Raw genomic sequence first — 17,337 nt, 5'->3', positions numbered from 1 at the left:
AAAGAATAGAGTCATTCAAGAAATGGCCATAGCCATGTTACACAATTAGGATATGGCAAAAGATCTATGGGGAGAGGCGGTTAACACTGCATGTCACATTGTGAATCGAGTGTACTTCAGACCAGGTACAAAGAAGACTCCCTGTGAACTATGGAAAGGAAGAAAACCAAATGTGAAATACTTCAGAATATTTGGTAGCACTTGTTTCATTCTAAAGGACAAAGAGAATGTGGGAAATTTTGATACCCGAAGCGATGAAGGAATCTTTCTTGGGTACTCCTCCATAAGCAAAGCCTATAGGGTGCTGAACAAAAGAAATAGAAAGGTTATGGAAACTATCAATGTTATGATTGATGAAGCACCAACTCCAAAGTCTTCAAAAGATGCTGAGCAAATGCCAAAGTCGATTCTCCCTCTACCTTTAGAGACTGACCAAGAAGTAGGTGATCAAGATTCTTCTCCTCCTGCCTCACCAAGTGCTATACAAGCCCCAGAAGACTCTTCTACATCTCCTCAGCCTGAAGATCAAGTAGAAAGAGAACCTTCATCCAAAATCAAATTGAATCATCCTTTAGATATGATCGTGGGAAACATGAATGAACTAACCTAGAGAAAGTGAACAGTTGATAAATATGTGGCAAACTTTGTTTCTTATTCATGTTATTTGTCTCAAGTAGAACCTACCAAGATTGAAGATGCTCTTTAAGATGAAAGTTGGGTTGAAGCCATGCATAATGAACTTCATCAATTTCAAAGGAATGATGTCTGGACACTGGTACCTAGGTCGGAGGGAGTGAACATCATTGGCACAAAATGGATATTCCGCAACAAGACTGATGAAGAAGGAATGCTGATTCGCAACAAAGTCAAACTTGTGGCCCAAGGATACACTCAAGTAGAAGGAGTGGACTTTGATGAAACTTTTGCTCCTGTTGCTCGTATTGAATCCATAAGAGTCTTACTCGCATTGGCTTGTCACTGGAAGTTCAAGTTATATCAAATGGATTTGAATAGTGCTTTTCTGAATGGTTTTCTTAAAGGGGGAGTCTATGTAGCTCAGCCCAAAGGGTTCATTGACCTACACTTTCTAGATCATGTGTTTTATCTTAAAAATGCACTTTATGGATTAAAACAAGCACCGAGAGCATGGAATGATCGTCTCGTTGAATATTTGGTGACAAATGGCTTCACAAGAGGACAAGCTGATAGAACCTTGTTCATCTAGAAAGTTGATGGAGAACTGGTCGTAACTCAAGTCTATGTAGATGACATCATCTTTGGATCTACAAAAGATGACTTGGCTCACTCTTTCTCAAGCATGATGCAAACTGAATTCAAGATAAGCATGATTGGAGAATTTAACTACTTCCTTGGATTGCAGATTCATCAAAGTGACTCAGGTATTTTTATCTCTCAATCTAAATATGTTAAAAATCTTGTAAAGAAATTTGGTTTAGAGTCTACTAGCTCTGTCAGAACACTTATAAGTCCAAATGTTAAACTCACTGTTAACTTGTTAGGAAAGAGTAATGTCCCTTCTTTGTATAGAAGCATGATAGGTAGTCTCCTTTACCTTACTGTTAGTAGGCCTGACATTAGCTACAATGTGGAAGTGTGTGCTAGATATCAAGCTAATCCTAAAGAATCTCACATTACTGCGGTAAAACTTATTATCAAATATGTTAAGACCACTAGTAACTTTGGAGTATGGTATGATAAATACACTAATGATGTCCTAGCTAGATATTCTGATGCGGACTGGGCTAGGAATGCAGATGACCAGAAAAGTACTTCTAGTGGGTGTTTTTATTTAGGTAATAATCTTGTTTCATGGATGATCAAGAAACAAAACTCCATCTCTCTCTCTACTGCTGAGGCTGAATACATTGCTACTGGCAACTATTGTATCCAACTTCTTTGGATACAAAAACTTCTTCTTGATTATGGTATTTATCAAAAGCATCTCACTATATGTTGTGGCAATACTAGTGCCATCAACATCTCTAAAAATCCTGTTCAACACTCTCGGACTAAACACATTGAGATTAGACATCACTTCATTCGTGAATTGGTTGAAGATGGTACTCTCACTCTTGAATTCATTCACACTGATGATTAAAAGGCTGATTTGTTCACCAAGCCTCTAGATGGACGCTTTGAATTCTTGCGCCAAAACATTGGTGTTATATCCGTGGATTGATCTCTCTCTCCTCTTCCTCATGCATATGCGTCTAGTTTTGATGCTATATTTGTGTGTTTAATTGCTTTTGTTTTGTTTTAAGTTTTTTTTATATTAAAAAAAAATCAGAATAATACAAAAACTATGTGTGTTTGTGTATATTGGTACTTGTGTACCTTGGATGGCCTTTGAAACAAAATTTCTCAGTTTTGTATCTCTTGTAGCTTAGATGAGCATCTTCATGCACAGTTAAGCAATGTGAGCTTTGTGCTCTTTTATGTAATTTGTATGATTTGGTTGATCTCTTATCTTTCATATCTTAAATCACTCTTTTTGACAGGAAGAACTAGAAAATCCTAAGAGAAAGATATAAATAACCATCTCACCACTAAAACTTGTCAATCATAAAGCATATTGTGTCGTACTCTGTAAGGTGTAGCACTTATACAGCAAAATAAGGATGTTCTAATTTACATAATTGGTTATTTTCTTTTCTCTCTTATATGCCCATGCACGATATGCTTAAAAGAAAAATATGCAAAGAGCATGAAAAACAAAAAGAATCAAAATGCTTTTAATATGGTTGCAAGCATGTTTCTAGGAGATGTAGGAGTTATATGATGTACCTTAAAGGTGATGGTCCCCATCAAATAGTTATGATTGTGTGTGTGAATGTATTTGATCCTCCTTTATCTTTACTTTTCATACAATGATCTACTTATGCTCTCGTGTAAAAGGTTCACACACAACACACATACTCTTTGCTACTTTTGATATTATTGTACAAGTACAATGTGATTTGGCCATCATAAGGAATACATGTGATAGTATATGCTCTCTAAACTGTCTAAACATGCTTTGAAATAAAATTTGGTTAGACTCGTTTAGTGCATTTTTAATCTAGAAGTGCTTTGCATCTAGAGTTAAGGTAGTGTTTTTATATTTAACATGCTCTTTGATTACTTATCTTGGTGTGTATCTCGTTTTCATTCATCTTGTGTTGCTTCTCCTCTTTGAAAACCTCTTTTCAGGCTTCTTGATAGCAGCTCGACACCTCCTCGATAGCTACTTAATACCTCTTGATACATGCCTCTTCTATCAAGGTTTCTGGGCTTGTTCTTGATACCTCTTGACGGATATCCCAATCCATCAAGCCAAATTCCTTGGAGTCTCTATCTGCTTGATAGATGCTCGATTCCTGCTTCGATTTATCGAGACTTTTAGCCGTTGAAACCTCCTCAATACTTCTTGATCAATTGAGTTGCGTTTTCTATATATACTTCTAAGGTCCAACCCAGTTTTGAACCATTTCAAATATCTCAATCTCTCTCTCTTCTCTTTCGACCCAAAACCCTTTTTCTCCCTAAAATCCCTTTTCCCTTTTCATTTTCGGCCTAATCCAAGCGTCCTTCACTTGGTAAGGGTTCTTGATCTTTCCTTTTTCACTTTCTTCATGCATTTCATGCATTTAGACCTAGGTTTTCAAGTTTTTTTTGGGAAATTTGGAGTTTGTGTTTTTTTCAAAAATTTTGGAATGGGTTTTGTTAATTTGATCTCACATGCTCATGCATTGCATTCTATGTTCATTATAACAATGTTTCATGCATTGCATTCTATGTTCATTATAACAATATTTCATGCATTCTAGGATTGTGTGATTGATTATATTTTGTGAGTGTTGTTAGGTTGGATTGGGTTTCTACCCATGATGCAATTTTCTTTAGCACATAATTGTAGATACCGCATTCTGTACCCCTTACTACTCAGGCCCCTGTTCCCCAATGATGCTCAAACTCTAAAGCCTAAGGCCAGTTTACAGTCGAATCAGATATCAAATTGATTTGAGGAGTGTTAAAATGGAAAATATAACTTTTTAAATGAGAAAAAAAATCTAATTTTGGAAATAAGATGACCAAAGAGGCCCTTGGCCCACGTACATGGGTAGCGGCCTGCGTACGTGGGCCAAAGCATGTGTACACAAACACACTCCTATGTACGCAACTAAGGTTTCAGAAACATAAAAAAGACAAGTTTTCTACAATAATAGTTGAGGTTTGAAATGAATCCCACATCGTCTGGGAGCCGTTCCAAATCCCATTTTTTCCACTATATAAAGTTTTACATAGTACATTTTAAAAAACACACAGAAATCCCACGGGAAAAACCTAAGATTCACTATAAAATAGTGAATCAAAAGGGAGTTTTTCACAAAACACCCTCAAGTCAATTTTATTTGATTGAGACCTCTTCTAGTCCCAATCCTTTGAGTTTAAGATTACTAATCGCTTGTTTAATGACTTGTGATAGATTTGACTGAGAAGAACGGTCAAAATCAAAACTTGGGAACTCCCTTCTGAGGTATCAAGCTTCAACCTTTTCTTTTTATTTCTTTATATTTTCTGCCTTCTTTCTGCATTTTAATCTTGTTTCTTTGTTTAGTTTATGTTTGTATATGTTTGTTTAGGTTAGTTTTAGGCTTCCTTTACATTTTATGCATGTAGGTTATTAGAATTCTCATTTTAAAGTTCTGCTCTGCTTCTGTGTTGTTAGGTTTTCTGGGCAGGGACTTGCGTATGCATAATTTTGCCTACTCATGCAAGCTTAATTATGCGTACGCAGGCCTGTTCTTGCATGCATGAACAGCTGCCCAGAAATCCTAATTTTCATTTGTCTATTTTGTTTCTACCTTCACATGATGTTTTGTTTAGTCTTTTTTCATATGTTTTATACTCCATGAAGTTTCTGTTTGCTTTGTGCACATGCTTGTTTGCTATCACATGTTTAGATTAGGGTTTCTTAGTTTTAATACCATGGTCATTCATTCACATATCCATGCATTAATGTCATAGGTGTTGTGTTGCTGAAAGGTAAGTAAAGGTAAGTCATGCATTGGTATGAGCATGCATTGGATGGTGTATATTGTTGAATGCTTTGTTTTGTGTCCTTCAATTCCAATCGTATGCTTCATATGATTTTGTGATTGCCATGATATGGTTGCTGCGATGCTTAGGTTGCTGCCTTGTTTTAGATATATAATAGGGTTTTCACATGCTAGATGAATGCTAGTGTTTGTATATGTGCACATGTTTGTTTGCCATGATATGTGTGTGAATTAGGATACAAAGTGTTGAACATGTTTTTAATAAGGTTAAGACGTAATATACAACAAGGGGAAGCCAACCTTAGGGTTGGGCGATCTTGGGTTCCTAACACCTTCCCAAGAGCATAGTTAAACTCCGAACCCATACTCTGGAAGTAAGATCAAAGGTCCTTCCTCGAAAGGACGCTATATATATGGTTCCTAGACCATTGCAAAAACTAGGTGGCGATTTCAAGATCCCTTGTGTCCACAGTAACATGTTCATGCATTATCATGCATTGCACGTTTCTTTTTCTTCTTTCTTGTGCTTTACCTTCTGCTGTGATTCTGTGTCTCTCGAGAGAGAGAGAGAGAGAGAGAGAGAGAGAGAGAGAGAGAGAGAGAGAGTCTCTCGCGTTTTGTCTTCTTACCATGGCACTTAAAAAATCTATTCCGTCTAAAAACCTGATTCATCGTGGTTCCTTTTCTTCTTTCTCTTTTCCCTCTGATTCTGTTTGGTTTCGTGATAAGAAGGCACAAGATGACTTCTTTAAGAACTTCTCTGACCAGGCGATTCATTCGGAATGCCAAGTCATTCTGTCTAACTTCCCAAACACTCCTCTACCCAGTGCGTTTAGCTTTCAAGAATGGGCTTCTCTTTGTGAGGAACCCTTGAGGTGTCCTAACGTGTTCATACAAGAGTTCTACTCCAACATGCAAGCCATCAATACCTCTGTATCTAGGTTTACTACGGTATTCCAAGGTACACGTATCGTAGTTACCCTAGAGCTCATTTCCGAGGTACTACATGTCCCTATGGTAGATCGCGGATTACCCTAGTCATTGTCATCTCTCTTCCATCTCTAAAGAGTTGGCCTCACTCTTCTGTGAGAAAGTCATTTTGTGGTGAGGTACCCTAAATTTCTCCATAACTGAATTTGCTAAGGGTCCACGAATCCTTAATATGCTGATGACCTTTGTAATTACTCCACGGTCACACTATAACATTATCACCGAGTCTCATGCTCGTTTCCTTCTTTCTCTCATGAAAGGTCTTTCTATAGACTTTCCATCACATATGATAGTTTCTATTCTAGATTGTTATCAAGACACTGATACACATGATAAGCTCATCTTCCCTTCAGCTATCATGCACATTCTCACACACATGCATATCACTATTCCTCCTCCTCTCTTCCATGTCATGGGTGCCATAAGTAAGGAGTCTATTTGAAGGAGTGCAGCACAGTTTGCTGCAAAGCGACCCCGTGTGAAGACGACGAATGCAACCCTTGCAGCTCCTACCTCTCGACCCTCTTCCTCATTTGCCCCTTCTTCCTCCTCTAGGGCTAATGTCTCTCTTGCTGACATCATGAAGCAGCTTTAGCACATGCGTGCTGCTTTTGGTAGTCGTCTAGACCATTTTTTTATCAGAAGTGTTAGATGAATACTAGGATTGGTCGCATCGCTTACCGCCAGTCTCGCCTTGGGGGTTTCGCTCCTTCTCCCTTACTTGAGCCAGCTGAGTCTTCTTCGGATGGTGGAGATGATAATGGTGATGATGCTTCTTGCTCTGAGACCGATGATGAGATGACTGCCTCTCAGTGATTCACCCTTTGTCACTCATGGCAAAAACGAGGAATAGTTTTGTATATGAGAGTAGTCTTTTTATTAGGGGAAGCACTAGCATAGGGATAGACTAGATAGGGGGAGAGTGTATTTTGAGGGATGTAGTGTGTTTTGAGGGATGTAGTAAGGTTTTTACCATTGAGAGAGACCTCTTCCAGTTGTCCCACAATTGGGGAAATAAGGTCTCAAAATTTTGTTTTACATTTTAAACTTCCAGCAATGGGGTACAAGTGCAATTATAACGCGGTAAATAATGAGCACACTGTCATAGTAATACCATTTTTTGTAGTATCCTATGTTTGTGAGACAAATCCCACCTCTTCTTCCCAAACTATCTATCTATCAAAAAATAAATAATTATTAAGTACAATGCATGTTCCATTAATGAGGGGACTCATGTCTTTTTTTCTTTTTTGTAAAGGAAAACCACAATGGATTCCATTGCATTTATCTATAGTTGTATCTGAATTCTCTTAACTAGCCAACGCAATGCAGAGGCAAGTTTAACATAATTCAATTCTTTTTTCTCTTTTTCTAAATGTGAATCTGATAATTATGGTGTAATATCCAAGTTTTACACTTTTCAATTTCAATATGTCACGTCATCTTATCACATATTAAAGAATAAGCACAATTACACTCAATCAATTTTAATACCCAACCACTGCGTACCCTTGGTGCGGTGATCACTCCACAAGTATAAGTGCTTGTAGGATGTGGGGGGTAAGAGTCGGGGTTCAAGTCTCTAGGAGGGAGCTTCACATACATATATACTTAGATTAAGCTAGAGTAAAAATTCTATCTTTTATCAATTAAAAAAAAAAAACAAAAACAAAAACAAAACAAAATCCAATGCCCCTTTGAAAAACCAACCAAATTGGGATTTGAGAATTCATTGAGATGTTATTAAGTATGGTGTGATGTACTGAATTTTAAGTAAAAAACTAGTAGCAATCTATTATTGGATCATGTAAAACACGAATTTTATATCTCATCCTTACCAAATTCAGACTCATAAGAAAAATGATATGTAAAATTATGAGACCTCAAAAGTTTATGTAACATAATATTATGAGGTCAACAAAAAGTTAAACGATCTTAGTTTTATATATATTCTTTAAATATTCAAAATGATAAGATAACAAAATTAAATTGATGAGAATTGCAATCTCTTCAATTTAAATTTTTATCATTTGAATGAGTATATTTACCTTCTAAAAAAAGAATTGAGTATATTTAAAAATTAAAGAAACTATAGAACTTTTTTTTAGTAATTCAATTTTTTCAACAAGTTGGAAACGGGGATGCTTTAACGGTGAACCCTTATTTTCTATATAAAGGAAAATAAGTAATAATATTATTGAACTACCGTACCCTTACTGAGAAATTATAGCATTGTATTGGCAATGATGATGACAATGTCTATGATGGCATTTTATTGGCAATGCTGATGACAACGTCAATGATTTAATGATGGTTATAATACGATGTCCTTATTAAATTGGTGGCATAAACGGTGTGGTCACTGCGGAGATGATGATGACCACCGCAATGCGCAATGGCAGCGGCAACGATAATGTTGACAGTGACGACAAGTCGACAAGTGGAAGTGACATCAATATGGTGCTGGTGACAACTAGAAAATTGATAGTTACGTACATGAGTTGATGACGTTGGTAAATTTTGTACAATTTACACCTCTATGAAATTTGGATACTTGGAAATTTTCAAATTTAGTATTCCATAGAAGTATCGCTTCTATGGAATTTGGAACTACTTTCGTTTCACAGTAAAATATTTAACTGAAAATATTTTTTAACATTTTACTATGTTTCTTTGTAAAATTTGACCAAATTTGAAAATATTTTACCTTTAAAAATTTGATAAAAAATTATACAAAACAAATGTGCGCAGTGGCCTGATCATTGGTTAGGCAAGGTGTAGTTGGTCCAGTCGTCGGAGCCACTTAAGTCTCCAACGGTCCGGTCACAAAGTCTCCAACGCTGACAGTTTTGGTAGTTTATAATTAAAATTTTACATGTAACATCAAGTATCTAAATATGTTGTACATGTAAAATAATTTACATTTGAAAATATTTTACAACAAAACAAATTGAGTAAACCATTCATCAAATGAGGGAAATTACTCCTAGAAATTCCTAAAATTTACAATTTTGAGTAAAATCCTACCTTATTCCTCACACAAACAGGCAAACAGAATATAAAAGAAAGGGGAAAAGATCATAGAAGTATTAAAAAAACATAAATTCTAAATGTCTAAAGATTTCATGGTACCATCACAAAGATCAGGGAGACGAGACAGGTGCAGAAATTTTTTTTTTTTTAATATTTTGATAAAGAAAAAAAAAAAGGTGCATATAATTCATTAATAGTTCCTAGAGGTCAAACTTCTCATAATATCCATGACACAAACACCAGCTAATTGGTTCACGCAACTAATTAAAATATAGATGAAAACAAACCATATTAAATTGAACCATCTTAGGCTGCACTTTCTTTTTTGAGTTTTGCAAGCTCCTGCCTGACAATTCCAGCCCTCTGCATACGCAATAATACAGCAATTAAAATCATAATAGCCCAAGAAGTTGAAGAACTGACAGCTTAATTCTACAATATCAAGTATACAAATTTACTATGAGAAAAATGATCTGGGAGCTCATAGTTCAATAGGCATGAGCTGGGGCACCCACTGATTTTTAGCATTGCAACATTTCAGACTATAAGGAAAACAAATGCTAGGGTTAAAAATTATATAGCTCGTGATCATGTGGACGTGTGCTCTTCATTAACTACCTATAATTAGAGGTCCATCATATAGATCTTATTATAGGGTTTGCATAAAATTTTGTTTGATGCTTGTAGATATGAAATTATGAAGTAGGTGTACTACATAAATATCATGGGTTCCAGTCCTACTCAGCCTCCTAAATTAGGCATATGACTCCTGATGGACGATGTCTATTGTGGTGGGGCTAAATGCTCAATTCTGACCCAAACTGAATCCAAAACTATAAATGGTGCAGTAAAACATTCTTAGTTTTTCATAACCACACTATTGCAAAATGAGGATTAGAGCAAGGTATACTAATAGAATAATTGCAAACCTTGATTTTTGCTAACATTATCTTGAACCTATCAAAATCATTAAGTGAGGCCCTTCTCTTCTGCACAATCAACTTCCTTCCCCAGGAACTGCTCTCCCATTTGTTCTTCACATCTGCCATCACAGTATATGTGAGTTCCAATTCAGGAAACAAGAAAAAGGTGACAAATACATCTTAACACTTACCAGCAGCCTCCATGGCCTCAACCAAAGTCTTCTTCTTTGGAACCCTCTTGATGTCAATCTTAATATCAGTGAGTGAAAGCCTCTTTAAGTTCATTTGTGTCCTCACCATATCAGGGGCATCAACAAGAGCCTGTAGCATAAAAGTACCAGGAATTATAACTTGTACGACTTTGGAGATAGTGAATACTTCGAAGACCATATATCTCAATCACATCATATCAATAGGATTGGTGATTTGAGTACCATATGTTTTATATGAAGAAAGAATTGATTGACAAAGCAGACATTTTCTTTATTGATAAGTTACATGAGCACAGAGTGAGTTTTGAACCCACAAACTCACCCTCCACCTAGCACTTGCAAGGGGAGGAGGTGCTAGTTGAGCTAGAGCTCATTGGCATTGACAAAGCAAACATTTTCTTTATTGATTGTTACAAGAGCACAAAGTGAGTTTTGAACCCACAAACTCACCCTCCACCTAGCACTTGCAAAAGCAGGAGTTGCTAGCTGAGCTAGAGCTCATTGGCATTGAAAAAGCAAACATATGTTTTATAAGAAGAAAGAATTGATTGACAAAGCAGAAATTTTCTTTATTGATAAGTTACACGAGCACATAGTGAGTTTTGAACTCACAAACTCACCCTCCACCGAGAACTTGCAAGGGGAGGAGGTGCTAGTTGAGCTAGAGCTCATTGGCATTGACAAAGCAAACATTTGACAAGTAGAATTGGATGTTATAGAAGAATTACACCAACGAAAACAAAATCTACTACACATCTTCCAGGCTACCTCGCTAAGAGATACATGGCTTAGATGCACGAATGAATGCACCCTGGACAAAAGAAAACAACATGCACTGCACATTTTTTGAGGTTCAGGCCACCCCACCTAACTAGATGTACATAGAACATGCAAGTGCAACCACTGCTGGAATTTTCCCCTTCTTTAATATACACACGCAATACCACGAAGAAAAGGGCAAGGAGTGACAACACACATCTGTTCTAGGCTTTATCACAAAGCCGTACAAAATGGTCATAGCTCCCTCATTCAATAGGCATAATAACGAGGTGAAAGGTGCAAATAATCCACCAGACACATCCAACACCTTTGACCAAATAAGATGAAAACTTCCCACCCTCCACCCCACCCTTATTCTTTTCCTTCAACAGTGGTAGGGTGTGTGGGTGAATATAGTTTTTATATGTTTAGTGCTTTGGGCCTTATATTGTCCTTGATAGTTTAAAAAATAATGCTACATAGCCTAATTGCATCGTTTTCACAGAAACCCAGCACAAAATGTATCTGATAGACCAAGGGGAGTGTTTGAATATCAATAATAATAAAGAAAAAGGGAGGGGGGGGGGGGGTGTGGGAGCAGAATAAAGCTATCACAGAAAATTGTAAATTGCCAAAAAAAAATGTAGCATTTCATTATCACTTTGTCAAACAAAATTACCATTTTTTGCACTAACCCATTACCAGAACCGAAAAAATATTACATTCCACAATTGATTCCTTCTTTTACCATTTTTTTCACCACTAACGTATCGAACCCTTGTTACAAATAGCTTTCTAATACCATTACTTTTTTTCCCTGTTGTGGCATATTATTATTAGTTCCCTTTATCATTGCAACATAAAATTTGACCCAAAACATAAAATTTCAACGAATAATAAAAACAAAAGTAATCATAAATAAACTGCAAAAGAAAAGAAAAACATACCCTATTCTGGTCGACAACATCCACAATGACAACAAGTCTTCCATACTCCTTCCCATAGTTCACAAGCGCCACTCTTCCAATCTCCACAAACCTCCTGAACGGCTACAAATTCACACCCAAATACCAAAAAAAAAATTCATTTTACCGAACATAAAAAATAAAACCACAATACATTGCACAGTGCATACACACACACAGAAAACACATGTACCCAATAACTTAAAACTGAACAAAAAACAAAATTGATAACAAATAATCAGCTAAGAGTTACACGAAAAAGTAGTAGAGTTGTTTGTAATGTAGTTCTGGTTTCTGGGTTCTCTTGGAAACAAACAGAGGGTTAAGAGGATCATACCATTTTGTTTTTCCTGGATCTGAAGGAGTGGAGACGCTGTGGAGGGAGGCACAAGAGGCTTTGCGAAGAAAAGAAATAGTATTACAAGTAGGGTTTTTCATAACGGGTAGTGATTCCATGTGGTTCAACCTATGTGGACTTTACCACGTGTCTTCAATGGATTGGTACATAATTTGTTAGTTTGGTTTAATTTTTATCTCCTTTGGTTTTAATAAATTTTGTCTCGGTTTTAGGAACACAAGTTCATATTCTAAAAAAAAGGAACACAAGTTCATTTGTTTTCCTTAGGAGTAGAGAATCTTTTAAAAGTGGTATTAATTAATAAGTCTATATAAAAAGTAATGTTTAATTTCAATTTGCTACCATAGCAAATTGTGAAAAAAAAATTGTCTCTTTTTTTTTTTTTTTTTTGTGTGTGTGTTTTTTTTATAATGTCATAAAAAAAAATAGACTAAATGCAAATTACTTTATAATCAATTTGGTATCATTTTGATTTTTTTTTTTCCCATGATGATTATAAATCTGATATATCATATATGGTCCCTAAGGTTCAAAAATTTTAATTTTACTCCTTATCATCAAACACTATTTTTAATCAAGCTTTTTGTCTGTTCTTATTAATGATGTGGTTGCCAGCTAAAAAAAAGTTTTCTACAACCAAATAAATCTCACAATATTTTTCATGACAAGTTAACGTGTTAGCTTATCATAAATCAAAATAAAATTAGACTCAAACCTATCACAATTCAAAACAATGTTGTAAAAAATATAAATGTCAAATTTTGTTGTGTTTATAAACTTTCTCAAACTTATAATAACATATTTTAATACACTAAAATTATGTGATTTTAAACATGTTAGAAAAAATGGTTTATTTTAATAAAGTCCATAACTCTTACCACCCCCACCAATAACCGCTACCTATAAACACCACATTTGCAACCCTTATTTAAATTTGTTGAAGAGGCAAAATCTTCATTTTGGTTGTTCGATCTTCCAATACGTCGTTGAAAATAAACTTAGAAGTTCCAACAATCAAAACAACGTATTATGTGCTTAAATTGAACCATCAAATTAAAAGATATAGTTAGATCAAGTTTTAACGGTTAACACACATCTGAACAATTAAGGTGAATCATGTGTGATTATTTCTAATTAGTTATGATTGGTATATTAAAAGGATTTGATGGTGAACCAAAAATCGTACCATCTCTGATTTGTCCATAGAGTCGTCCAGGTCCAAGAAGGTTAACTCAATATAGGAAGGCCAATCCATTGTGGGGAAGTCATCCATGGTAATGAAGGTTGTCCATCAAGGAAGTAGCTGGACAACCTCGCAACACTTAGAAAATTCTCAGAAATGGATTTATCTACGAAAGATTGTAATTCAGGCCATGTTCTACTATTTTGAAGTATGAGCAAATCCTTGTTCATCACTATAACTTCCCACTAAGTACTTAACTTTCAGTGACAGTTGTAGGAGATAAGATTAAACATTCTAACTTCTATAGCAGGTGTGGAAATTAAGTCTGAACCTTCCAACTTCCACACGTGTTGAGGAAGTTACTAAATAAGTAACCACTCCAAAGCTCACTATATAAGGACTCATCCACATCAAATGAAAGTAAGGTTTTACTGCTCCTAAAGTTGTGATTCTTGAGTTCTAGAGAGAAAAACTAACTTAAGCATCGGAGGGTTCTTAGCCAGTTCATCCTAATCACCTTTGATCTTGTGTTTCTTTCTTTTTAGGCATTTCAACAATTACTAGTCCATTGAAGCCCGGAGCATTTAGTTTACTAATTTTCTTTACATCATCAGTTGGTGCTGTTTGTGGGAAAGGTAGAAATTTGTGATTTGCAATTTATCTTTCTCTGACAAAATGCTATATGGTTCGAACAAGGTCAATGACCACTAGTCCAAGCCATTAGGAAAGTGGGAACGCCTCCAGCCACCCCAACCGTGCTCACCAGTCAACACCTTGTGAGAAACGATGTCTCTCAAAAAAAGAGATTCGAGTACCTTTTAGGGCACCTCTCTTTTTGGGTAAGTAGTATAGAGTCGCCACTTATTTTTTTTATGTACAAAAAATAAGAAAACTAAACACAAATCTCCATGACTGAATGTGTTCCATTCATTGATTGAATAATGAAATACATAATTGAAAATTTGAACTTTACACAGCTTTGGGTCCTAGTTACAATCTACCAAATATACATGGCTTTTTGTCCTAGCTACAATCTACCTAAAAATAAAAAGTAAAGATAAGACTAGACCTACTTAACTAGAAATCTAAATCCAGAGGCTAGGTTACGGAATGTGAAGGTATTAGGCATCCATTCTGCCCAGACAAAGTCTAGTTTTATAGACTCTTGTGACCAATGTACCTTTTTATGCATGTCATGAATGATATGTTGAACATGTGACACTAAAATTAAATCATTCAAATTTATTTATGAATGAAGTCTTTTCTTTTGTTTAAAAAAAAAATTCAAATCTGTTTTGATTAGTAAAAAAAAAAAGAAGGTTTTTGGGGATAAAAATTCAGATATGTTTTTATCATAAAATATAGTCTTTTGATTGGAAAAAGTGTTAGATCTATTTTTTAAAGAACCAAAAAAAAATGGTTTTTTGATAACAGAAAAATCAAATTTGTTTTTTATATGTTTAAAAAATATGGAAAAGATTTTTTAAGAAGAGAGTTTCACCCATAACTTAAATTTATGAAACATGAACTAAAACAAACACAAACATTGTAGTACATGATCTCTTCCTTTATTTCAACAATTTGCATGTATTAAAAAATCAGATTTGTATCTTAAGAAAGATACAAATCAGTTTTGATTTGATAAAAATTCAGATCTACATCTAAGAAAGATACAGATTTGTTTTTATATTGAGAAAAACTTAGATCTACATCTAGAAAGGATGCAGATTTGTTTTTATATTAAGAAAAATTTTAGATCTACATCTAGAAAAGATGCAGATCTGTTTTTGTATTGAGAAAAAGTTAGATCTACATCTTTAGATGTAGATCTATTTTATTTTAATAAAAGGAATTGTTCACATGCAAATTATTGACATTCAAGAAAGAGATTATGACAATCACATTTAAAAAAAAAAAACAAAACAAAACAAAACAAAACAACAATTAACAATTCATGTTATGGATATTTGAAAAAGAAAGAAATATAACATGCAGCATCACATCATAAGAAAAAGGGTTAAGAAACAACCTCTTGCATCAGCACTCTTTGTTCTTGAGAGGATGTTTTAGGGTTCAAAGAAACTTATTCAGTTATCTTTGAAACTTAAAACCCTAATTTTAGCAGCAAATATCAAAGAGGATCAACAAGTATCATTAATTTGAGAGCCTCAAAACGTATGTCTCTCAGAGCATAAAAAGAATGTGCTGAATTATGAGGTTTAGTCTCTATTTATAGAGGTCAGAAATCTCTAAAAAATAGGCATAGACGATTAGGATGCGAATCTGGACTCATCCTTTTGCGAAAAGGTCGAAAAGAGTGTGCCTTATCATCACTCGAAGGTTGTTAGGCCAAATCCCACATGATGGCAATTTGGCACTTTTAAAGTGCTGTTCGGCACTCCAGAAGTGCCAAATTAGTTCTTGGATGCCGAATGCACTTCCGTGTTCGGGTGCCATTTGGACTCTCCTTTTAGGGTTTTTTGACCGGTCCTTGTACCTAGACATGTTTTCATCCTCTCTCTATGATTTTTTTTTTATCTCTTTTCTGGATAATTCAAGATTTTTAAGAACAATTATCTTGTGGATAAATCCCTTAAAATAAATCTTGATAAAGTTCAAGTATCTACAATTTTATTGTTATCCAATCATCCCTTTTATTCCTATGCATGCATCTCTATCTTTAACCCTAATTATTAACCAATCACAAAATTATTTAATTAATTTTAATTATTTGACCAATCAGAATTAATTTAAATAAATCGTGCGTAGTCAACTCTTCCTAGACACAATGCATATAGACCGTGCAAACTTGATCGTGCAATATATTTCGATATGAAGGTCCGATTTAAAAACCAGAAACACCCTTGCGACTGTTAGAATCTCAAGATCATTTTCATGATATGTAATGAATGACATGATGCATGTAATGCAAAGGCAAAATGATGTATGTAATGCAAGAATAGAATGATGTATGTGATGCAATTATGATTTTTTTTTTTTGGTACATGGATGGTCATTCGAGTCATTCTCCTTGATTAAATCATGGGTGCAAAATCGAGTGTCTACATAATGCCCTTCATTAACAAAGTTTGAAAACCGAATGTCAATGTAAAATGAAGACACTGATTTTAGCAACCATGATTTAATTGAGGTTGAACTTTCAAAGATTACCTAGCCCTCGAACCTAAAACCTTGGAACATAGAACTAGCCTTATCTTTTGACACCAAAAAAAAAAATATCGAACTTAGCTGGTAGTGGATGACTCTGGACATGATTCTTTGCAATTGGGGTGACCAAAGGACTTTTCAATCTTGATCTTGAAAATGGAGTTGTATGGGATGACGATCAAAGGTCTTCTTCTGCTTTGATCTAGAGTTGCTGGAATGACAATCAAAGGAATCTCCTCTACTTTGATTTGAAATGGAATGATGATCAAAGGGATCTCCTCTACTTCGATCTGGAATGGAAATGTCGATTTAATTGAAAAATAATGAGGATATTGGTTAAAGACTCAGACCCAAAAAAGATAAAAATAAAAGGGGAGATTAGAGAGAATGCAATAGACTCCCGAACTAGGGATGGCAAAAATGTCATGGATTGCTTGACTTGCTCAGCCTTGTTTGGGTTTCTTCCACTTTGAACTTTGAAGACACTTTCCTATCTCTTTCTGAACACACTTACTCATAAGTCAAGCAATTCTCATTTTCCTTTCCATAAAAAATAAAAATAAGCAAAAAACAAAAACAAAAGTCACCCTATTTCACTCTTTCCTAGTTGACCTCTAGAATGTGCCCATGACTCGACTCCTAGTCCATCTTATTGCCATCCATCCTTGCCCATCTGATGAAATATC

The 17,337-nt window shown here is 35.1% G+C and overlaps 1 protein-coding gene across 1 annotated transcript; it reads right to left on the bottom strand.

Moving 5' to 3' along the window:
• Positions 1-9,209: 9,209 nt before the first annotated feature.
• On the bottom strand, positions 9,210-12,380 carry LOC136062654 (large ribosomal subunit protein eL14z). Its single transcript, XM_065761981.1, has 5 exons — positions 12,280-12,380; positions 11,925-12,026; positions 10,198-10,327; positions 10,013-10,125; positions 9,210-9,446 (listed from the first exon to the last, which is right to left on the bottom strand). The coding sequence occupies exons 1-5, from the start codon at positions 12,280-12,282 to the stop codon at positions 9,390-9,392; spliced, it is 405 nt and encodes a 134-aa protein (XP_065618053.1). The 5' UTR covers positions 12,283-12,380; the 3' UTR covers positions 9,210-9,389.
• Between the last annotated feature and the right edge of the window lie 4,957 nt (positions 12,381-17,337).

Source organism: Quercus suber, unplaced genomic scaffold (assembly GCF_002906115.3).
Source record: "Quercus suber isolate HL8 unplaced genomic scaffold, Cork oak 2.0 scaffold_436, whole genome shotgun sequence".
Taxonomy (NCBI): domain Eukaryota; kingdom Viridiplantae; phylum Streptophyta; class Magnoliopsida; order Fagales; family Fagaceae; genus Quercus; species Quercus suber.
The sequence above is the reverse complement of the archived record's forward strand: the minus strand, read 5'-3'. Positions and strand labels throughout refer to the sequence as shown.

Bases quoted from the DNA above. Each gene is read 5' to 3' on its own strand.
- LOC136062654 (XM_065761981.1), bottom strand. The intron at 10,328-11,924 runs GTATGTTTTTCT...TTTATGCTACAG, and splicing joins ATGTTGTCGACCAGAATAGG to GCTCTTGTTGATGCCCCTGA. The intron at 10,126-10,197 runs GTAAGTGTTAAG...CTGTGATGGCAG, and splicing joins TGAGGCCATGGAGGCTGCTG to ATGTGAAGAACAAATGGGAG.